This window comes from Corvus hawaiiensis, chromosome 14 (genome assembly GCF_020740725.1).
Source record: "Corvus hawaiiensis isolate bCorHaw1 chromosome 14, bCorHaw1.pri.cur, whole genome shotgun sequence".
Taxonomy (NCBI): domain Eukaryota; kingdom Metazoa; phylum Chordata; class Aves; order Passeriformes; family Corvidae; genus Corvus; species Corvus hawaiiensis.
The window spans coordinates 13,012,922-13,037,924 of record NC_063226.1 but is presented as its reverse complement, the minus strand read 5'-3'; the positions used below and the strand labels follow the sequence as shown (position 1 = coordinate 13,037,924).

Genomic DNA, 25,003 nt, shown 5'->3' with positions numbered 1-25,003 from the left:
TATATCTTTTAAAAAAAAATTGCTTTCTGCCTAATGGAAGTGCCTCTCCAGATGGGATGTGTCCTCCAGAATGGAGTGTCCTCCTCCAGATTTTGCAGATTCATCACCAGAGTTCTGGGTTTACATAGTTTAATCCATCTGGAGTCTTTTGTCTTTGTTGGGTTTTTTTGTTGTCAATGGATTGCTCAGGCTTTGAGAGAGTAGGTGCTGGGAAATAGTTCTCTGATTTCTTTCCAGGTCTGCTATAGAAAAGCTTTGTAACTGAGCACATCACAGAACTTTTCTTTCTCTCAAGTTTTGATCTATAAGAAAAAACTAGGAAGAGCTCACCTCACAAGATACCCACTCATACTGCTTTACTATTATGTGGTAGAGACAGCACTGCATACACAGAAATAATTACATTGTTGTGTCACCTGTTAGGCTTTGTCCAAGTGACTCCATCTGCTCTCTGCATTGTCTGCTGCCTGATCTGTCTGTCCTTAAATCTGAAACTCTTCAAAGTTAGTATATTATCAAAGTCTGTCTCAGAAAAATGCTTGTCAATGGGCAGTGCCAGAAATGAACAGCTCTAATTATTATATGTGTCATATAAATTCATATAATTTACATGTTTGCATATCTCTGAGAAACTAGCACAAAGCACCCTGTGAACAGCCAGTCAGCTGTGGTATCCTTACATCCAATTATCTTTACTTTCTGGCATACCCTACTATTTTCCATGTATTCACATCTCAAGAGCTGGACCAGTTAGTTCTGTGTGGACCAGCTTAAAAAAAAGGATGCTTTGGATACTCCCTAGCTGGAGTGAGTTCAGTCTCGCTGTAAGAGTGAGACTTTAGTATGTTAGCACTAAACTCAGGCTCATGTTGGAGTTCACCATGGCAGCTGAGCTGCAGAAACCTCCATAGCCCAGCTTGAGCAGATGCCAGACAATGTGGCACAACTCTGCCTGCAGAGGAGGAATTACAGTGCCCAGGCAAGGGAAAGTAGCTCCAGTGTCTGTTGCCTTCATATCCTCTCAGTGGAGACCTGCTCTGGACCCTCCACATACTTCTGGTAGTTTTGGGGAGGAGAGGGAGGCTGTGCTGGGTCACCTCAGCTCCCTCAACAGCCCTCTGTGGCACAGTCCTGAGGCTCTGGAGCTGCTCACTACTCACCACTGCTGATGCATTAATTTTTCTGCCAACAGTCACTTCCCAGTCGGTCTGTTGCACCAGGCTTCAGCCTTGTGGCTGATCATCCCTGCGCCTCAACCCCAGGGTCCTGCTGCTAATGGGGAAGAGAATGAGCTTTTTGTACAGTCACACAGGGAACAGAGACAGAATGGGAGAATGGCTGTCATCCTGGATATTTGGAAAACAGCTTTCTTGTTTGACCTCAGATACTCCTGCAGTTGTTCAAGCAGTACATTGTCCTGCTGGGACCTGCAACATGCTAAGATCATCACAGTATCAGTGGTGAATACTCAGCCTATGGTTTTACATCCTTTTAAGCTGAAAGCAAAAATTCTTGATTCCTGCTGCAGGAAACCTTCACAATGGAAATCATCAGGCCAAATGTAATCAAAAACTCTTCAGACTTGGGAAGGCCTGGAGATTACAGCTTGCAAAACTCACACTGCAGTTGATGTTCAGCTGTCTCTAACCTCCCTGGGTTACAAACTCAGCCCTGTTGTGCCTAACATTTGGTTTATAGATCTGGAGAGCTGAACTTCTCTCTGTTTGCTGATTTCTGTTGTTTTTTGACAGATAACACACAGAACATCTACCGGGTCAGCCCAGACGGGTCTCTGAGAGTCACCTTTGCCAGTGGAATGGAAATCACACTTAACACGGAACCTCACATTCTAGCAGGGGTTGTCAGCCCCACATTAGGGAAGTGCAATATCTCCCTTCCTGGAGAGCATAACTCAAATCTCATTGAATGGAGGCAAAGGAGAGAGCAGACGAAAGGCAATATCTCTACGTTTGAGAGAAGGCTAAGGGTAAGGCTTCCTCTTGTGTAAGTGCAGTGTTCCCTTTGAAAGTCATTCAACTAAAATCATGTTGAAATGTTATACTTTGTAAGAATGAAAATTTTGTGTCAATGGTGAGCCCCAGCCTTGAATTTCAAAGCCAAACTCCTCCAACAGTCTCAGGGATGTTTGATCTCTGATTTTGATTGTGAGGCTTGACCTCAAGACATAATTACTTTTTCTTCCTTTTCTTTTTCAACTAAGAACTTAATTATGGCTTTGGAAGAAGCTGTGAGCCAAGGTTGGAGCCACATTTTGCCTCTCTCAGATCTATCAACCCTCTTTCTTCTGGGGAAGCAAAGGGGGGCCAGCTGCTGCCCAGGACAGAGGCTCTTGCAGGATACACTTTGGGTGTCCTGGCCAGTGCCTTTCCTGCAATTCAGAGTGATGTAGAGCCTCCCTGTGTATCCAGACAGGCTCTGTATTAATTCTGCCCTCTGCCACATGCTCTCAAACCCCCCAGCTCCCTCTGGCTGGGTTACACCACGGCTCCAAGAAAGACTTGCTTTAACATTGCATCCTTGGTTTATTTTTACCTGTGAGTACAATGACAGATGGTCAACATTTAGCATTTAATTACATAACACCATGGCTCAAAGAGATTGCTGCTTTGCTAAACAGGTTTTTTATGAGATCAGTTCTGGTTTTCACATGAATACCACTTAAAATACCTGTACCAATAGTAGAACTGGGAATTTTGGCCTTAAAAATATTGTGTTATTGACTACAACCTTTCTGGATAGGAATTATGTCTGAAGGTACACATGTTAGCTCTGAAAATACAGAGATGGTTATTAAAATCGCTGGATTGTCAAAACTACAAAAATCAAAACCATCTCATTTTGATTATGAGATACTATAGATTTTTTTTAAGTGTACCATCTGTTTGCTTTTCAACTGCTCAATCAAAAATACAAGACTTGGAAGATCTGGCCAGACTGGGCACTGTATGTAAAACACCTATTTGAAAGGGCATTGTTCAGATTTGACAGTCACAGTTACTTTTTAGGATATTGCAAGTGGGCAAAAGCTTCTTACAGTTCTTCTTGCCCGCTTTCTGCTTCCTTCCTCTCTAAATTAGTGTGAGGCCTCATAGCCCTGTCTAGGGAAGCAGCTGAACTTAGCACTGTGACAAACATGTTAAGATGGCAGGATCCAAACTGTGGCTTCCTTGGCTCATGTTGCCTACTCAGCTGGAGGCTTTCTGTGTGACTTTGTGCTTAAATAACAGTATGGCACATTTTTCTACAAGAATCTTATGTAATAAGATGGTAAACCCAAAGGATGTAGTCAGTCATCTATCCTGCTTACATTGCCAGGGACAAGTTGTTCATCACAATTCTGTTTAATACAACTACTCCATCTTGCACAGTTTCCGCAATAGGCAGTTTGTATTTTCTGTTGTTGAAATTGATTGCAGTTTCTTTTAACTCATTTTCAGTTGTTTCTATGTAATCCTTAACACTGCCTGGCAAAAAAAAAAAAGTAAATTCACAAATTGATCAGGACTAAATGTATTTTGGCTGGAGGCATAAGATGTTTATTGAAATATTTCAACACTGAAGGTATCCAGAGGTCAGCTGATTGACCTACCTCTGGAATAGGCTGTTGGGGCATAAAACCACTCATGTATTCCTCCTCCTTCCCCTTCACCTTCATCCAGAGAGAGGATAGAAGGTGAAAGACAAGCATAAGAATAGTTTTGGTATGCTGATGTCTTTCCCTCTTTGTCCTTCCAAAAGTATGCACTAGCAACACAGCTCTTGAACGTTGCATTCTTGTTTCTTTAAGCTGTGTCTTTTTATACCTATCCAAGATCAAGAGGACTTAGGAATTGTCCCTGCCTGCTCAGAAAGGCAAGCCAGCCGCCTGTATTGCAATCCTGACTGTACTGACTCCCTTGGCTGTACTGAGCTCTAGGACTGTTGTTCTGAGAGCTGTCAGGGCAAGACTAGAGGGAACTTGGTGGGATAGCACAGGTTCCTCTAAAATGAGGATTTTAAAATGGGAAGGAGGAGAAATGTTAGAATCATAGAATCATTTCTATTTCAAAAGACGAAGATTATCCAATTGTATTCTGCACAAAGGAGACACCATGTAAATAGGCCCAAGAGAAAGGGACAGATGGACTACTGAGGCTGTCAATACCGTGAAGAACTTTGAAGAATTGCAGAAGTATCTGGATCCTGAAGTTCATCTTTGCATGGTATGCTGGCAGAATGCAGAGTCAGTGGAGACGGAAGGAGATGGAACGGTGCAGCAAAGGATTCTATCCAGAGACAGCTCTCTTTTCTTGGTGATTATAGGAAATGCAGCACAGCAGGAACAAAAGTACCATCTTATGGTGTGTTTGAAACAGTACACCAAATAATGAAATGGATTTAGGACTTACTGTGGACAGATCCTGGAGTACTGCTGGGAAAAAAAAACCAGCATCGTTGAAAGTCCTTACGCTGGATGAGATTCTGGACAGACCTTCTGAAAACTTTTAATGAGTTACATTTTTAAAAGAAATTATTTAAACACTTAATATGCCATGCCTGGCACAATAGGAAGTGTGTTAGAAAGCTTGCAATGTAGGGCAGAAAGAGCTATGCTGAACTTTGAAAATACATGTAAAGAAAAGCTCTGGGGATTGGAGCAGTTCTCAATGGAAATGAACAGACTTGCCGGAGCCCTCAGTTAAAGAAAAAAAAAGAACAGTACAATGGAAGAGTCTTCTGAGAAAAAAAAATAAAAAGCATAGAAGTGAAGTATAAAGATGTTACTGAGAAATCAGCCTGATACCATCAGTGAAACAAACGGCTTTGGCTGCTAAAAGGTATAAATTAGAAGGCAGGTAGCTGGGGATGAGATAAAGGATGACCTACTTGAAGAGAAGAAACAGAATAAAGTTTTTCCTTCTCTGCCTGGTCCTAACTTTTTTAATTTTAATAGCAATTAGCAACCATCTTGAAAGTATATCACTCTATTAGTGTTATTTCCAGTTTTGGAAAGAGGCTGCTGTTAGCATGTTCTGAATAATGCTGGAAACATTGGGTTTTAAAAAGTTGGATTTCTTCATGGTGTGAATTCCCTGCTCTGGAAATAGGGCAGAAGTGAGTAAATTAACTGAAATGCTAGAACAGTCATCTGACTTTATCTCAGAGTCTAAATCAATGTGGGAAACAAATTAACCGCAGGTTTCCTTTAAGTGCAGAACTGCTTGCCCTAGTGCTTCCTGAACGTATATAAAACACTCTCTGGGTATGTATGCATTTTATATTAATAATAAATCTATGTACAATCAGGCATTTTAACATCAATCTTAATCTAGCAAGACTTCTTTTTTATCAATTGAACTGCTATTTTAATTGACTTCTAAAAATGAAGCAAAGACTGCTGTTAAATCTGATGAGCATGATGCATAGTAATACACTGATTAGAATGCAGCTCTGCTCCCTCCTGACTTTTGCATAACTTGAGGAACGTGGCATTGGATGCAGTCCAGGTTTTATAACTGAATGTCTACAAAATTGAAAATTGAATGCTTGGCCAGTCTTACTTATTTTTGGTGGGGTTTTTTTGGTTGGGTTTTTTGGTTGGTTTTTTTTTAATGACAACGGAAGTAACTCACTGGCCTCGGTTCAAAAGTCCTGCAGACACAGGCTTTGACAGCCGTGTTCATTATTGCACTTAACAAATGATCTCCCATTATTTACCAGTCTTGCAGCAAATTCTAAAGATGGGACCAAGTCCTCTGCCAGGGTCTGTGAGTTTACATTGGCTCAAATCAAAACACAGACAAAACAATTATCTCATCTGACTTACACCTCAGACAGGGTGGACAGGGTATGCTTGGAAATTAAATCAAAAGAAGTGCATGTTTATGTGATACTTACACAGCAAAATTTCTAGCTAAAAAACTAATGAAAGTAGAGTCAACAAGTGTTTAAAAAATATAGACTATATTTTTTTTTATTCACTTCTAACATTATTGAAGTCAGCTGAATTTTCTCCCTATTTTCATTAGCTGATATTCCGACCTGACATTGCTTTCAGAAACCAGTTTTCACTGGCTTATAGCAGAATACAAGTTCCAGCCACTCTCAGGAGGCTCCTTACTATGGTTTATATATCTTGGAGGAGTCGTTTCATGAAGCCACTGGGATTTGAAATCAGCTTGTCAATAGCAACATTGAGATGAGTCCTCCTACCCATTTATGATCCTGTCTTGCCTTGAGAAGGGTGTTAAACTTAACTTTAATATAAAGAGAAATATAATATTAAATAAATTTAATATAATAAGAAAATAAACAAATGAGACATAAAATGTGCAATATAAGGGAAGTATTTCAACCTTTTTTTAACTCTGTGAGTTTTCAATTACTGCTGCTTTCCACTTCACTGCTAATTCTGCCTCTGTTTGGTTTTCATTCTTATTTGTTGTACAGTCTCTGAAATTCAGATTGCAAGCAATTTGTATTCGAGGCTCTTCTGTCTCCTAACTGCATTCTACAATGTTAGTAATAGCAATAAGAATATTAAACATGTACATGGAACATACATGAATATGACATAGGGTGTACCTCCTACTTGCTTTTCAGTTAATTTGCCACCAAGAGGATTTGTTTTCAGGTATTTTAAGAAGTTTGCTAAAAATTTTATTATATTAGACTTAAACCATCAGTCTGTATACAAGCAAATGTAGTTGAACTGAGCATCACATTTTACTTGGGCTCCTTAACTATCATTAGAGCATAAATTGTAATAGTTACAACAGTCTACAGGGATATATAGGTATTTTACAGCTATTATAAATGAACACTATTAAAGTTAGACATATGTGTATATAAAACTCCAGAAATGGTTGTTGAAGAAAGAACACCTGCTTCTTCTAGATTCTCAGATTATTTTGTATCTAAAAACAGAAACAGGAAAGAAAAAAAATATTCATTCTAATCACATCTTGAATTATTAAGCAGGGTTTATTAACCATTTACTTGGTAGCTGTGCCTCCAGGTCTCAGAGAGGAGGAAGCACTGAGCCATGCTCTGTGCAGACACCTGTACTGGCATTGTCTGTGCTGTAAGGAAGTTAATCATGGGAATAGAGTGATCAGATAAAATGTGGTAGATTAATGCAACAAGCATATTGAGCGTTGATCTGAAAAAGACATGTCAATGAACAGTATTTTATGGTTCTCTAAATTACATCTCTGTTTTAAATGGTGTTTAATAGAGATTGCCCGGTGAATGATGTAAGGAGGCAGATGATGATAGCACTGGATAAATGTATTTTGTCTTCATGAATCTGACTCAGCTTTGAACTTGATTTCAAATTGAGCATTGGGCTGCTGTCCATTTGTCAGACACAGCGAGTTGCTGGTTCCAGATGTGGTGAGAGCTGCAACAAGAAATATGGCTGGTACCAGACACTGCTGCTGCTGGCTTCCAGGAGTCTGGGAGTGGGGTGGTTTTGTGAGGAAGCACAAGGACACTGGTGAGCAGGGTCTGCAGGAGCTGCAAGCACAGCTCTGCCCTTTGCAGCATCAGGATGTGACCTGGGCTGTGAGGGCTGTCCCAGAGCAGCAGCTGACCTGTCAGTGTTCATACAGCTCAAGAGAGGATGTGAGATAGTAGATCTTTCTTACTTTGTGGACTTAACTACACATCTTTGGCTGGAATCAAGATGTTCATCCACAGCTGAGAAGAAAGAAGTAAAATTCAGGAAAAGGTGAGAGCAGAGGTGAGGGTTTAGCAATGGAAACATCCTGTAATGCCAAATATAATAACACTGAATGCAAGGAACAATTTTTTTTTTTTCCTTCTGTTTCTCATCTGAATCTTTTTTATTTTCTTGTCTTCAGTAAGGCCCAACTCACAATGTTAAACCATTGCTTACTTCGATTAGGACTGACACAGACATGTCTGCATTGGGTGTACTTAGGATGCATTGTGTTCTTACCTTACTGTGCCTTTGTGTTTAGACCCACAACAGAAACCTGCTCTCCATTGACTTCGACCACGTAACCAGAACAGGAAAGATTTATGATGATCACCGCAAATTCACTCTTCGAATTATGTATGACCAGACAGGACGCCCCATTTTATGGTCCCCCATCAGCAAGTACAATGAGGTCAATATCACTTATTCACACTCTGGATTAGTCACCTATATCCAAAGAGGAACCTGGACTGAGAAAATGGAGTATGATCCAAGTGGGAACATCATTTCCAGAACATGGGCAGATGGTAAAATATGGAGTTACACATATCTAGAAAAGGTAAATTATTTAAGAAGTGGGGTTTGTGCCAAGATAAAAAATATTTGGGTTTATTATATTATATTATGTTCTATTTATTTATTTTATTGTATTTATTTATTATATTATATTTTGTACTATGTTATAATGCTGCCTCTTGCAAGTGTATTTAAGACTTTTAAAAGAGAAAATGCATGGAATTACATAGCTAGATAAAAATGAATGTGTCTGGATATGCTCAGACCTACATGTCACCTGCTCAAACCTGACATAGTTCAGTTCAGAAGAACGTTATCAGCACCTCAGGTTTGTTTAATTGGTAGGTCAAAACAACTTTCTGGTCTCAGTCCAAGTTCAAGTGAAGAAAGGACACCCTAACTGCTGAAAATCACATTACTACTCTGGATAACAGTCAGAAAGATAACAGTCCTGAAAGAGAACTTTTTTTTCTCTACAAACACAGCTCTTTTAAGTCAAAATTAGGAGCCCGTGAGCACATGCTTACCTATTCAGTGCTGCATTTTAAACAAGGGTTTGACCCTGGGAGGAGAAAGCTTACTGCAGTATTTATGCGGGCCATTTGGGGGGGAATTATTAATATGAAATGAGTTACTGCTCTGCTTTTATAGTGACTTCGCATCTAAATTCCCTGAACATTTTAAGTTCCGTGTGTGTCTAGAGGTAATGGTCACAAAATATGGAGATGAATATTGTATAAACCAAGGAGGAACATCTTCATCTGTAGTAACATTTTGTTTGGTCTTGTCTTTCAAAACCAGAAAGCCAATCTGTATTTTTAAGGCTTTCAGAACTCAGCATGAACTCATATTCAAAGTTTTTTAGATAGCAACATCTTGGACTATCCAATACACCTACAAATATACAAAATATACAAAAACATACAAATGTTAGCAGAACATTTTCTCTGAACCTGTAAACCACGGGAAAAAACTATGGAGGGTGGGGGGCAGGAGAGGTAACGTTGATAGGAGTTATTACACACAGGAAATCCAGTGACTTTGAAGTTACTTGTATATTAAAGAGTTCCAAATGTGTACTTTTAAGATAAACTGTGCTGTACTTATTTTGAATGTATTTAAGCTTGATCCTCAGAAAACTTAAACCTAATCCAGTGAAAAAAAAAAACTATCAAGACTGGAAAATGCATAAAAATGTGATTCCTCCTTGTCTGCATGCAGTGTGGTTCTTGCATGTGTTAACAAGATTGGCAAACCCCAGGAGCTTCAGAAGTTTGTTTCAGATAAATTTGTCAGGGCTTTTTTTGTCTGTATGCTCTTTTGCAAATTACAAGTAAACAGGCATTTCATACAGCTTTCAAATATTTGGGCAATGTGCCTTTTGGAGGAATCTCTTATTTTTTTCTTTGGACCCAATGGACTTTAATTTTGGAAAGATGTATGCTTCTTATCTTTCCAAACCACTTTGTCTGTTCTTAGTTTATGATGAGCTCATAAATTCAGTCATATAACTTAACACTGTTACTCTGGAATTCTACACAAAGGGCCAAATCCTGATCTTGTGGAAGCAAGTGGTAAAAGCTTACTGGTTCAGTAGCAGCTTGGGTAATGCTGTAACTGTCATTAAAATTATGGAAAGTCATTCACACCATGGACAATAGTCTCCCAGCTATTTAATGTACTTTCATGAGTGTTGTTCCTTGTGTCAAAGAAAGATGAATTCACTGTCAAAATTAGACATTAAAATATAACTTTGTGGCTCCATTAAAGTCAATAACTCATTATGTTGATTATGTAATGATTGCTAAAGGTTTTCTGAAGCCTTGTAAGAAACAATAATTCCTTACATGAAAAAAAATTTAATTATATAGGTGGCTTCCAATTCATAGTTATTTAATTCTTCATTTTTAGCACTTGATGAGTTAATTGTACATCCTCAAAAATCTCTACCCCTTACAAAATTAGTTCAAATAATTAAGGTTTTAAAAAGCACTACAACATTAGCATTGTAAATAATTCTAAATGATGAGATTCTGTTCCTCTTGTTTTGGTCACTTTCCTCAATTAGTTAATGCTGTTACATAATCTCCTGAATACTCCGAGCTTGCTTCCAAAACCAGACAGACAAAACAGATGAGTGGCTGTGTGTGTCTGTTGGACAGAAATGACATCTAGTGGTGATGCTCAGCATTTGTCTATTTCCAGCAGAGCTCCCAGTAATTGCCACTGGCTGTTTGTCTTGATACACCATACGGTATCAATCATTATGTGGTTGACCAGGCTCTGGTTGCTTTAATAAAATGACAGCTTTTTGGATGTTTTATGAGCTACCCTCTGAAATCCTTTAAAACAACTAGAACCCAATTTGTGCAGAGTTGAAAAATCCTTTGTAATATTATTAGGGTGAATTGGGAATTAATTTTTTTTCGCTTTATGTATCCTCTAATAGGCGTGAGAGGATACTAAGTCTCCAGCCCTTGTACTGTCTATCTTTTTACTATCCTGGACAAAAGTGAAAAAGCCACAAAGTGCTGTAAAAATGGCACACAGGGGCACTAAAGTTATATTGGGGATGTTTCTGATCTTGTTATTCATACTCTGTCAATGGCAGACAGCTTAAAAACAGGCACGGGAGCAGTATATAGAGAGAGGCGTCACAGCAGTGCTAGGAGAGAGTTCAGCCAGTGGTTTACTGCAGACTGGAGACTCTTGACTGAGGGTAGAAACAAAATAAACGCGGCGCATGTTAGAATGGTTGGCGGAGCAGCAATGAAGCGATCAGAAAATGCTCAGTGTGAAGGTCTGTCATCACCAGTTGGCAGAGGGTGACCTGGAGTGGCATATGTTGGTGCTCTCTGGCTGCTGTACAGGTGACAGATGTCTTTTGCCAAGGGCAGGAAGAGACACATCTTGGTCAGTCAGGGGGCTGGGGGTGTGGAGAGGATGGCCAAGGCTGAGTCTATCTCTGGCCCTTTGAATGGGCAGTTGGTTTATTTGTCAGAGAAAAGTGGCTCAGGGCCAATGTTATTTAGCACATTGCAGGGCTGATCATACGGTGTTTTCTTCCCAGAGAAGATTTTTGAGCTTAGAGGAGAAAAAATCCTATTTTCCTGCTTTCTTTCTCCAATACTCTATGACAAAGTAGTCATACCGTTCCGTGTAAGACTTTGTTTTGCATGATGTCTCAATCCTGCAGAAGCCTGACAAATTTGCTTATGCGCCTGGTAGGTTTGAGCTGTGGGCTAAGAGCTAGGCAGTGTCGGTGCTCCAGCACAACTCAGACAAGGCAAGGAATGTGCAGTGCTCTGGTCCAGCCAAGCCACTTGCTAGAGCTGGGGGAAGGCTACACAGTTCCCCCATATCTTTTCATTCTGTGGTTTCATTATCCTTGTTTCAACAGTGCCTGTTCACCAGCCAGCTTGTGCTCTGTGACACTGTGACTTTACATGGTGGGTGAGAAGGCGTACAGAACCCAAACTTTAATTATCAATAGAAAAAGTCTGCACTTGCACATTCATCTGCCAGACAAGCAGACCAGATTTCATTAACCAGCCACAATTAACCAACACAGGGCACCCGTACAGAAATTATATTCTTTTTAAACATTAAAAATGAACAATAGAAGTAGTCACACCAAAGAATCTGCAGACTATTTTCATCTATCTGTAAGCATGGAGATACTATGAACTCTGGGGCAATGTATATTTAAAAGAAAATATACAGGAAAAGGGGTAGGTCTATGCTGGAAATAAGCAGAATGCCAATAAAAGCTAAACACCTTGTACACGCACAAAGTTTCCCCTTTCCAGCTCCTCTAGACACATCTGCTGGTGCAGATGCTCTGCCTGTGTGTGAGGAAGAAGTTCTCTCTGGTTTTGCTTCCTGAGAGTATGCCCTAAATATTTCAAAGCAACATAGCACGTCAGCATGAGGCTGAAATGCTGCTGAGAGCCACATCTGCCTTCCAGTTTGGAGGCCTTTACCTCTAGACTTATTATGATTCTCCTCCTGTTTTGTACCACCTTGCTGGCCAGGTCTCCTGGAGCTGAAAGCTTCACTTGGAATTGTACAGACAGTAAGAGCAAACTACAAGAGTGAGTGGTTGTTTCAGCATTTCCATAACCTTCAGGCACTCACTAGATGGATCCCCATGTGCTTGATCCGCCCCTTACCGTGCCATTGCTGTTTGGTTGCAGTCCGTGATGCTCCTGTTGCACAGCCAGCGGCGCTACATCTTCGAGTACGACCAGTCGGAGTCGCTGCAGTCGGTGACGATGCCCAGCATGGTGCGCCACGCCCTGCAGACCATGCTGTCCGTGGGCTACTACCGCAACATCTACACCCCTCCCGACAGCGGCGCTGCCTTCATCCAGGACCTCGCCAGGGATGGGCGGCTGCTGCAGACCTTGTACCCTGGCACAGGGCGCAGGGTCCTGTACAAGTACACCAAACAGTCGCGGCTCTCCGAGATTCTGTACGACACTACGCAAGTCACGTTCACCTACGAGGAGTCTTCTGGGGTTATTAAAACAATACATTTAATGCATGATGGGTTCATCTGTACCATCAGATACAGGCAGACAGGTTTGTCTAACTGTGACTAGTTTGCTAAAGTTTTTGGCTCCTTAAAACGTGACACTCATTCCTCATTTGCAGCACCCTGATCCTGCACTTACCTGGCATGAAATTCCATTATTTTTATGTCTGCAAGTTCTTATATTTTATGTTCCAATAGAAAAATATATGTGTATGTCTCTGTGTCTGCGTCCATAGGTGAATATAGCTGTCCCATTTGAAATACAGTTTTCTTTTTATTGCATGGTATGGAATAGCTCTTAGAATATTTTGTTGTTTTTATTCCTCTGTGTGGATATTTGCTAAATACTAAATCAAGTTGGTTTATTGTTTGTATTTTCGAGTTTCCCTGTTTACACCATAATATAACATAAATTCAAAAGGACTTTATATGAGGAAAGAAATCACCATGTGAAATAAATTTAGTTTAGAATTATCTTGTAAGTAAATAGAAATCATAATTATGAATAAAACAGCATTCATTTAGACAAATATTAATAAAATATAAATAATTCGTAGAGCAAGCATTAATAAAGGTTTGTGAGAGAACAATGTAACATATTCTGTAGGGTGAGTAAACCAGGGACACAATTCATTATTTTTCTTACTTTTCTTCTTTCCCCTGTTTGTTTTGGACAGGTCCACTTATTGGTCGCCAAATCTTCAGGTTTAGTGAAGAAGGGCTTGTGAATGCCAGATTTGACTACAGCTATAACAACTTCCGTGTCACAAGCATGCAGGCGATGATCAATGAGACGCCCCTTCCCATAGATCTGTACCGTTACGTCGATGTTTCTGGCAGGACTGAGCAATTTGGAAAATTCAGTGTCATTAATTACGATTTAAACCAAGTTATAACCACCACTGTGATGAAACATACCAAAATCTTCAGTGCCAATGGCCAGGTGATTGAAGTACAGTATGAAATTCTCAAGTCTATTGCTTACTGGATGACCATCCAGTATGATAACATGGGTCGCATGGTGATCTGTGACATACGTGTGGGTGTAGATGCCAATATAACAAGGTATTTTTATGAATACGATGCTGATGGTCAGCTCCAGACTGTGTCTGTGAATGATAAAACCCAGTGGCGCTATAGCTACGACCTTAATGGCAACATCAACTTGCTGAGCCATGGGAACAGCGCGCGCCTCACTCCTCTGAGATACGACCTGAGAGATCGCATTACCAGGCTTGGGGAAATTCAATATAAAATGGACGAAGATGGTTTTCTCAGGCAAAGAGGCAATGAGATCTTTGAGTACAACTCTAATGGTTTGCTGAACAAAGCATATAACAAAGTGTCTGGCTGGACTGTGCAATACTGTTATGATGGTCTGGGAAGACGAGTTGCAAGCAAATCAAGCCTCGGACAACACTTACAGTTCTTTTATGCTGATCTCTCCAACCCAATAAGAATTACTCACTTGTACAATCACACTAGCTCAGAAATAACATCCCTATATTATGATCTGCAAGGTCATCTCATTGCAATGGAATTAAGCAGTGGAGAAGAATATTATGTTGCTTGTGATAACACTGGGACACCTCTAGCTGTGTTTAGCAGTCGAGGCCAAGTCATAAAAGAAATTTTGTACACCCCATATGGAGAGATATACCAGGACACTAATCCAGATTTTGAGGTTATCATTGGTTTTCATGGAGGACTCTATGATTCTCTTACTAAATTAGTGCATCTGGGTCAGCGGGACTATGATGTCATTGCTGGTCGGTGGACGACACCAAATCACCATATATGGAAGCACCTGAATGCTGTCCCACAACCATTTAATCTCTACTCATTTGAAAATAATTACCCAGTTGGAAGAATCCAAGACGTTGCTAAGTATACTACAGGTAAAAGTAACCTGTCTCTCATGAAAATAAAACTTTTTCTTGAATTGTGGTATGGATTCAACATTCCGGAAATCTTTTGCATACAAAAAGTCTCTAATCTTAAATCTATTGAACTCATTTCTTTAATAGATTGCATCTTATGAACCTGATCTGTTTTCTTTAGCATTTATGGTAACCAAGAAAATAATTAATAGCTGCTTCTGTCAGTGCTAAAATTAGGGGAAGAATGGAGGCGGCTTAATTTGAATTTTTTCCATTATAAATAGATAGAAGGAACACTATTGATTTGAGTGTAGCTATGCTTTGTAACCAAATAATTTCTTTGCTACAGTAAATGCTGTAGCTAGTACAGGAAACATAAATTGATGTGAAATCATTTTTTCTGCGTAGCTGGAATTTCTGCAGACTACCTTCACTTTTCCTAGGATTTATGTGCCTTTTTGCCAGTATCCTTTTCTTGTTTTGTAGACATTGGAAGTTGGCTAGAGCTGTTTGGTTTCCAGTTGCACAACGTGCTGCCTGGATTCCCAAAACCAGAGATGGAAGCTTTGGGGACAACATATGAACTTCTACAGCTTCAAACAAAAACCCAGGAGTGGGATCCTGGAAAGGTTAGCACACATTCTCTTCAGCTGCTTCTAATACTAAATGAAGGAGTTTTAATAGAAAATATTGGATACCAAGGAAACAGTGTGACTATCTTTCAATGTAATAGGCAAGGCAAATTGTTTAAGAACGATAGAAACTTTAATGTTGTCAATCATGTACTGGCATCAGAGTGGAGGAGAGGTTTAAGGAGAAGCTTTTAGCAACACAGTGAAGGAAATTTGTAGCTATTTATAGAGAAAATATCCAAATTTGAGGTGCAGGATAGGCAAAAGGGTAAAAGTGTTTGTGCAAATATTGAAAAAAACAGAGAAAATCTTATGGAATTAAAAAACTAGAACAGCAGATTTTCATCTTTGTTAGCAAAGATGCCACAAGCACTGGAAAATCACTGAGGGTATAAACAGCTTTACAACTCAGTGTCTTTGCATAATTATTGCGGGAAACAGAAATGCTGCTGTGTATTTGTAAGGGGTCTGTAAATCTTAGCCTTACTCCAGGGCTTATTTTCAGTAACAATGAGCCAGACAGCAGCTATCAGAGTCCAGCAATCAATGTGACTGCAACAGAACCAACTACCAATATTCTGAGCGGGCATTCACATTTCGCATATGAGCACTTGTTGACAAAGACATATGATTTTGTAAAGATGCCTTTCCTCTATTGTAGTCAGGAAAGGGAAGGAGAAGCATAAAGCATTGAGAGTTCACATGCACGTTCCCAGCATTTAAGACAATTACCATCCCCCAAACGCAGAAGGCTGGAGGGTCGGAGCTCATGCCAGATGTAGGAGCATGTCCATGGAAAATTATCACTGGGATGTGAAGCTTTTCCAAGGTACAGAAAAGATGTAGTGATAGGTGTAGTGTTGAAAGACAAAGAGAAGACTAGAGTGAAGTTTCTTCTAGCTTCTACAAGCAGCAAGATCTACAGATGTGACATGCTTGCCTATTGTTCTAGTGTCTCAAGACCTTCATAACCTGCTTTCCTTAAAGAATGGGCTATAAAATTCATTACCATGTGTCTTGGGGTGACTTTATTATGTGTATCCCATATGACTGCCCTATGCCCAGAAATTAATTCTTGTGCCTTTCTATGCATTTAAACTGAGCCTGAGAGGAGGAAGGAAAAACTGAGCAAAACTTTTTCAAAGCAGTTTGCAGCTTGTTCAAGGTCACACAGAACTTTTTTCCAGCTGCGGCAGGGGAGCAAGGAAGCACCCGGCTTGCAGGTTTTTTTTCCAGTCAGCTTTCAGCCAGTTTTTCAGTTTCCTTTTCTCCAGAGAGAGACTGAGAGTTGAACTTTTTTTCTTTCCCTGGAATTCTGGATTTTCTCCCTTTTCTGCTGGACTGCTCCAATATCAGAGCACATCAGGAGAACTTTCCACTGGGCACAGAGGGCCTGGCCCTGGGCCAAGCCCCAGCTCCGAGGAGGCCTAAGGGAGGACTCTAACACTTTCCCAGGTTTTTTCTCCACAGTCAGAAATTTTTATTAATTAGCATTATTTTCCTTTTCCCGTGTGTTTGTTAAATAAATAGTTTTTATCTCTTTCACTTTCCTTAGAGGAAAATTTATTTTTTCCCAAACCTGGTGGGGGAGGGATGGTTGAGACCTGCCTTCTCTCAGAGGATATATTTTTAAATTTGGCCAAACCAGCACACCGTGGTTCTACAGAAGATGTAATTAAACTCACAGGGACTAAGCAGAGCCACGTGAACGGGCATAGCTTTGAGTTCAGGTTTCTCTGAACTGCTAAGGGCTGAAAAACCAGCCATTAGAGTAACAGTTCTAGGGGAGGAAAAATAAAAATAACAAATAGAAAAATAGCATTTGTGCTAAACACATTTCCATTTGTTTCCTAGAAACAAGGAGTCCAAGAGACAGAAAGCACTGCCATAAGTGATTAAAAAGCCTGTGCATATGCCCAGGTTCTGTAGGTGTGCACGATACTTTCCAAAAATGGAAGATCCATTCTAAGGAATTAAGAGACAAGTAGGGTTAGATACAATGATGAATTGCAAGGTACCTTGCCTGCAAACTTGATTGTTATTTTCTTTTCCAGACTATCCTTGGCATTCAATGTGAACTACAAAAGCAACTCCGAAACTTTATCTCCTTGGACCAACTTCCTATGACACCCAGGTACAGTGATAGCAAGTGTTCTGAAGGAGTGAAGCAACTGAGATTTGCAGCTGTTCCTTCAGTATTTGGAAAAGGCATCAAATTCGCTATAAAGGATGGTATAGTGACAGCTGACATTATCGGGGTGGCTAACGAGGATAGCCGGCGCATTGCTGCCATCCTCAACAACGCTCATTACCTGGAGAACCTGCATTTCACCATTGAGGGCCGGGACACCCATTACTTCATCAAGCTGGGCTCTTTGGAGGAAGATTTGGCCCTGATTGGCAGCACCGGAGGGCGCCGCATCCTGGAGAACGGCGTCAACGTGACGGTGTCGCAGATGACATCAGTGATCAACGGCAGGACTAGGCGCTTTGCCGACATCCAGCTCCAGCACGGCGCGCTCTGCTTCAACGTGCGCTACGGAACCACGGTGGAAGAGGAAAAGAACCATGTCCTGGAGGTAGCCAGGCAGCGAGCTGTGGCTCAGGCCTGGACTAAGGAGCAGAGGCGGCTGCAGGAGGGGGAAGAAGGAATTCGAGCGTGGACAGATGGAGAGAAACAGCAGCTTTTAAGCACTGGACGGGTACAAGGCTACGATGGATATTTTGTTTTATCTGTGGAGCAGTATCTCGAACTTTCTGACAGTGCCAATAATATTCACTTCATGAGACAGAGTGAAATAGGCAGAAGGTAACAAAGAAAATCTCTGCCTTTGCATCACCAAAGACTGCCTGTTTTTAAACGTAAAATGGTATATTGTATTGGTTTTTCTAGATCAGAACTCTGTATATATAAATATAGAGGAAAAAACATATCCAACTGCCTTTAAATGTGACAGAAGATGGTATTTTAATATCGTTTGTTAACTCTTTGAGAGATGACAGTGACAATTTTTAGTTCTTGTGTGGCAGTATTCAAAAATTTCAGAAGCAGAGTCCTGCAAGCCGAGCGGCGCGACCTGCGCGCGAGGTGCCTGGGGTGACACCGCACAGCCCTGCAGGGTAGGGGTGAGTGCCACGTGCTCTGCCTTCTCCTAAAGAAACACGACTTTTTTGTTGTTGATTTAATAATTCACCAGTTATTTAAATGGTTACAGAGCCTGATTCTGCAACCCATATTTACTGGGTGGCTTTTATCCCAGTGAGATCTCCCATAAGTTCGAGGGATTGCATACAGAAACCAGACTGTGTATGGAAACTTCGCAGCTGCTCACCAACCCCACACATGTTCCTCAGAGTTAAGAGCTAAGGGATTTCCTAACCTGGGAAATCTGCCTTGGGTTGGCTTCAGTATGTACAAGGATGTCCCCTATGGCCTTTGCTCAGTTGTGGCCACCCCTCAGCTGCTCCATGCTGAATATCACATTGTGTCCACTCGTGCATGTCAGGCCTCTCTCCCAGGGTTTCCCTCGGCACTGGGATTTACTAGGGTCTGGCAGTACACACACAGCTGCCAGTCTGCTTGGTGGCACCATGTTGGTCAGGCTTCAGCCAGAGATGGGGTAGCTAAAGCAGGCTTAGTGAGCACTGTAGTCTTCAGGAGGCTCTTCACTGGCATGTGTGTTCCAGGCTGGACTTTAACCCAGTGCTCTGGGGACAACCAGCTGGGAGCCCTCACAGAGCAGTATCAGGCCATGCAGGATTGGTCCTGTCTCTAGTCACTGGGCCAGGACTTGCCTTCACACAGATGATTTGGAAGTTGCAGTGTTGTTGGGTTTACGCATCGTGTTCTTTTCATCTCAAATTAATAATCCTGTTGTAGTACTCATTTTTTCGAGTCTGAAGAAGATTGGTGGGTTGGGAGTTGATGAACCTAAGTGTGGGTAGTAAATATGTTGATAAACGTAGAACATTTCGGGGATGACTCTTCACTTTTCAGCTCAATATCTAGAGCACATAGAAAAGCATTATATTGCATGGACAGAAATTTTTATTTCCCAAGGTATCATGCACTACTGGCACAGTTACTTCATAGCAGAGTAGGTGATCCTTCCTCCAGCTTGTCATTTTTAAAAGACCTGATTATCAGGAGGTGGGGGAGGCACACAGGGAGGGGGGGATGGGCAAGCAGTTTTCCAGAGGGATCTAGAAGTCTTGTTACAGAGCCTGTGTAGCCATAACAGTGAAGTTATTGCACATTTCTTTCAGAACAGACATAGTCAATATATTGAAAAGATTTCTGCTCGTATTTACGGAAGCCAAAAAAGTGCATTCTTTATCTTTTTTTCCTTTTTTTCCCCCAGTTTTCTTTTTTCCTTTGTTTTTTGGGCAAGTGGAGCAGACTGTACCCAAGTTAGAGATGAGCCTGAATTGGCAGCTGAGACCTGAGCCCCTCCCTGGGGTTTGATCTCAGGTCTCAGCCTCACCCCGTTACCGTCTCTTCCCAGATTCCTTTTGCTCCCCTGGGAGCCAGCGCAGCTTTGGGGGGTGCAGGATCAGGCTGAGTAGGAGCCTGGGCGCTGAAATCCTCCTCTGTCCCCAGCCAGGGGGAACTATGGACCAAAATCTGCACATACACCTTGTGATCAGGCTCATCATTAACTAATGTACAGAACAGAGAGCTGGCAATATCCAGGTTTGACAACATCCAGGTTTGACAGCTCAGATTTCTGTAATTTTCCATAAAATCACGGAGAATTTGAATACCTCCACACTAGCCTAAAAATGGACCTTCAAATCCTTGAGCCTCTAATACGCTTTTAATCAATGGAAGAATAATTTATGAATTGTATATAGAGAGTGCATTCATAAATGTGATGATGTATTTTATCACTGATCCAAGATGTCAATATTAGAGTCTATTTTACTTATATTTTAAGTAATTATACTTTTTTGCAATTCAGTAATGAGGATCATTTTCAAACTGCTTTAAATATCCATTATAAACAAATATTTGAAGCTATTAGAGTTACCTTGAACTGTGCATTTCTAGTATGTAATACATATTTAGTTAGCTTGTGCCTTTAGTTTCTTAAAGTTATATTTGTATTATATGCAGGAAATGCACTTTGTATTACCTACAGCTGTGGTTTTTAATACTGCCTTGATTACTGTTGTTCTCATGTTATGCCAAAAGGTCGAAGAGTGAAATGTGTTACAAGTTTGTCTTTGAAAGTAGATTTGGCATTTTCCCATTTCCTGGGTGCAGTCTAATGTACATTTTGAACAATATTTCTTATGAGAATATGGTTTTGTTAAGACTCACGTGACATTACATGGCCCAGTTACAAAAGCAGAAAAAATGCCTTCATCATAACAGTTTCTTAAATTTAGGAAACTAAATATAAATGTCGTGTTGAGATGACAGTGCTCAAGAAATGAGTTATGCTGAAAGAGCATGGGGGAGATTGAAGTCATATCGTAGCTATACATGGGCCAGCCAGCAGTGATTTGTGAGAACTACATGAACAAATAGCTTTGGACCATCTTGATCATGAACAACCTCAGATGGAGGCAAGGAATATTTAAGTCTCCATTTTTTTTCCTTAGTAGTTAGAGCAATTTCTCAGTGGGTTTTTTGGTGGGTTTGGGTTTTTTTATATAATTCTCCATTTTCTTCCTTTTTTTTTTTAATTTTGTATTTTGCACTATAACCTAGAGACCCAGTTGAGAAAAAAGAAAAACAATCGCGTGGAAATTTTTACTGTTATTTAGATCAGATAATTTGATGCTAGCGTTCTGCACTGCAAACAAGGTTCTGAAAGAGGGAAAAATAATATCAAATAATTAAAAGAAAGTATAAATTAAAATAAAAATTTTAAAAATACACTATTGCACACTATCCTGTAGCAAAGTACCTACCATGAAAAAAACATGCTATATTTTTAATGACAGCTAAACAAATAGTGTGTACAAGTAACATTTCCTTTGCTTTCATATTTATTTAGTAAATCTAGAACATTTCAAAGTTATAAATATATATATATAGATATCTATGTAGAACATAGCCAAATAAATATATATGAACTGGTCAATGTGCAACTGGGTATATACACCTTGGCTCTTTGGTTTAAGCTCTCTTGCATCCCTCAGCTGGGCCCTGGGCAGAGGTGGCCTCATGCCCTGGCCGTGCTCTGGGGTCCCACCCTGCACCCCCTGCCCACGGAGCCCCCGGCAGCGCCCAGGGCTGGGCCAGGGGCAGCAGCTCCTCCAGGGTGAGCGATGGGCACTGTTGGAAGTCAAGGTGCTGTTCCAAAAGGGAAAGTGGTTTAGGCAGAGGAGCTCGTGGTTTAACCGAGCTGAAGGAGACAGGCAGTGCCCCGGCGTGTCCCTGTATCCGGGGCATTTGCTGGGGTGCAGCTGATCCAACGCAGTGACACCCAGGTGACACCAGGCTCAGGCTGTGCCGACAGTCCCAAGGGTTTTCCCATCAAACACTGGCTGTTATTTAAACCTCTCCTTGATAAAAAACATTGCCAGGTTGAAAGCACTCTGACTGCCAGAGGAATCACTTCCAGGCAGAAACTGGGAATGGTGGAGTTGGACTTGCTGTGGATTTGTCTGGGCGTTTGTCACCTGGCATTATTTGTCTAAGGAAACGTGTTTGACAATTTCCAGTTTTTCCTTAGATCTCGTGGTGGACTTTAGCCTTTTAATAAATGTTAGTATATCAGATCGTGTCCTTGACAGTATTTTACTTGTATGAACCATGATAAAACATTAAAATCTTCATACTCTTCTGGCAGAAGTGTCAATAAACAAGAACGAGAAGCATAGCATACGATATATGTCAAAGTAATGTTCCTTTTTAGCTTTCTCATCAACAGTAAAAAATGTTTACAATGTATGCCAAGATCTTCACTTTCTGTCTAACACCAGTTAGAGGTTCTGATCTTACAGAAATTGTGTTATAATGGCCTCAGCCTCGTTGCTAGGAAACAATAGATCCCAATTTTTTTATTCCTGCTCTAACTCCTGTGCTGAATAGTGACTGGATACTGTACAGGTTTATGTTATATGGCTGCAGTTAAATGGTCTGATGCATTTTGCTCTGGGTTTCAGACCAGAAGCATGCATTTTCTACAAGAACATCCCAGCAACACACTGTAAATATTGAAAGTTAATATATTATGTGTCAATATTTGAAAAAGAAAGTACTTTGACTATTTCATTTTTAAAAAATAAAGGTGCAAACTTATGGCGTGTGATGTTGTCTTTGTTTACATCAGTTTACATCAGTATTTGCGATATTCTGGTCATGTCAGTAAAAGGTGCTTCCATAGAGCTAAGTAAGGACTTCAGCCAATCTTGATTGATTCAAAAGTTGGGGACAGGATGTTGCTTAGCAAGATTTAATTTTACGTCTGATTCACCAAAGTTCATGCTTATAACTCTGCAGGTTTCGCTGCTGGTAAAATCCCAGCCAGTTTCTGGGCAAAGGTTATTATATTTCATCAAAGCAAATGTGAGAGGGAAAAAATACTCTGTTAAATGCCTTTGCACTCCTAATAACAGAGTGGGTGAAGTCAATGGTGCTGGTAGTATGAGTAGCAAAGTTTAAGTATCTGCATGTTCTTTAGAGCTCCCTCAAATAGATGAGGATGAATGATTCTGTGTTATCAAAAGTATGTGCCCAGGAAAATAGAACATAAAAAGCCTGGTACATGCAGCAGAGAGGAAGAGCACATGAATGGAGGGGCACAAGGAATGCTTAAGGCTAAAGGAAAGGTTACATGGCAAAAAACCTTGGAGCAGCTGAGCTGGATAAGAACCAAGCAGAAGGGCTGAGGCTGTTCTGGGTGGATGAGAAGGAAGCGATTCCAAAGGGGTGCTCCAGTAGAAAAGGGAAGAAAACCAGCCTGGGAGACTGTATTGATTTAGTGCTGCAGGAGGGCTGTCAGAGCCGTAGACAGGGAGCAGGGGAGGGCTTAGTGGAGGCAAAGCCAGAGCTGAAGGAGCATCAGTTGCTGCAGAGGAACAGCATTGCCTTTTTGGGGAGAGGGCCAGAGCCGGGGTAACACAGTGAGCTACAAAGCCACTTGCCAGAGCTGGGGCTGTGGCAGCGAGGGGAGGGGACAGGGTGGGAGGGCTGGCAGGGGAACAGAGTAGCAGCAAGGGGCTGAGCCCAGTGGGGCTGCAGCCTGAAGGAGATGATGGGAAGAAAGCAGCAGGTGATACTGACATCATGTGGGAAGTCATGCCCGCAAAATGCAGCTGCTGCTCTCTGAAAGGATCTGTAGCTCCTCACACCTAAGTCATCGTATGAAATCTATATAATTTCCATATTACTGTTCCCATAACCAAGCATCTACTTGTTATCACAGGCACCATCAGCTTCTCTCTGTTTCCACCTTGTTTAAGCCTACAGCAATTCCAGACCCTTGGGTACCCAAAAGAAACAAATACAAGCCTCTGTCTTAATAATTTACCTCAGAAACTGAAAAGACATTCTCAGCTTTAAACAGAAATGGCATCTTCTAGAGTATTTTATGTCTTTTTCAAAAGAACAATGCATTTCTGGAGTCAACCATAGTCAAACAAGTTATCCTCAGCTCACTGCACCGCAGAGCGGGTGAGCAGCTGCTGCTTGTGTGCTGCGGGTTTGCCACATGCAGCCTCAGCCTCAAGTCAATAGGACAGTTCTGTAGGAAACAGCCCCTGGGTAAGGTTCTTCCCACTGCATGCATCCCTACCACTGTGCAATCATCTGCCAGGGATGGTTTCCAGGCACACCTGTTCCTGCTCCCAGGAGAGGCCAGGTGAACGAGAGGTTTAGACCCAGCAGTCAGAAAGCAGAAGAGCTCCCCGGGAAGGCTGGGGCTGCATGCACATACTGCCAGCACCCAGCAGCTCAGCAGGCTTTGGGGAAGCATGGTTTTCAGGAGCACAAAGCTGGAGAGGAGCTGCCAGGGACCAGATGCCACAGGCTCACAGCAAGCTGGGAGGAGAAGGGAAAGATTCAATGGGCACAAGTGACAGCAAACCAGCCACTGCATTTGCTGAGTTATGTAACGATAAAAAAAAACAGCCTTTAAATATTTTATTAAAGAGGAAATCATGCTGGATCTGCCACTGTAGGGCACTGTATTAAGGTAAGACTAATTTCAACCAATGAGCACATGTACAAAGAAGGCAGAGCAACATGTACATGCTGTGTAAAATATGATGGGACAGTTCACCATAGATGAAATTTGACCTTCAATTAGACAGAGTAGTGAGCTGAAAATGTCACAACCACAACTTTGCAACAGTGTTGCCCACTAGTCCCTGTTAAGACTGGGATGTTCATTTATTGCATGTATTCCTATTGCCAGTTTACAAGAAACTTGTGCTTCACAGAAAATCTTTTTTTGCTTGCACTGTCTCACACACACATTCTCTCTCACAAACACAGAGGGGGTAAAAAGGTAAACCGTTCAGCCTTATCAAATGTTGCATGGAGCATCCCCACCTTGCTGAATCCTGGACTTTGCAGGCCACTTAGTTCTGTCACTGTTCACATCCAACTTGCCTTTAGTGAGGTGAAAACAAGGCAGGTGTGGGGCCTCTTACTGTGCCACTAAGCTGCAGGTGGCTGTGTCTGGTGAAATTCAGTTAGTTTTGTTCTCCCTGAGCCTGTAGCCTGGCATTTCTGGGAAAAGCCTCTTTCTCTCCTAGG

At 41.2% G+C, this 25,003-nt stretch overlaps 1 protein-coding gene across 7 annotated transcripts in view; it reads left to right on the top strand.

Moving 5' to 3' along the window:
• TENM1 (teneurin transmembrane protein 1) overlaps positions 1-22,543 on the top strand; it is an 834,650-nt gene extending 812,107 nt beyond the window's left edge. For all 7 annotated transcript variants that reach the window (XM_048318357.1, XM_048318358.1, XM_048318362.1 and 4 more), the window contains 6 exons: positions 1,752-1,987; positions 7,986-8,282; positions 12,436-12,823; positions 13,454-14,674; positions 15,143-15,285; positions 17,343-22,543. In XM_048318357.1, the coding sequence (XP_048174314.1) occupies positions 1,752-1,987; positions 7,986-8,282; positions 12,436-12,823; positions 13,454-14,674; positions 15,143-15,285; positions 17,343-18,101 (3,044 nt within the window). In that variant the 3' untranslated portion in view covers positions 18,102-22,543. The remainder of the gene's footprint in view (positions 1-1,751; positions 1,988-7,985; positions 8,283-12,435; positions 12,824-13,453; positions 14,675-15,142; positions 15,286-17,342) is intronic.
• The last annotated feature ends 2,460 nt before the right edge of the window (positions 22,544-25,003 follow it).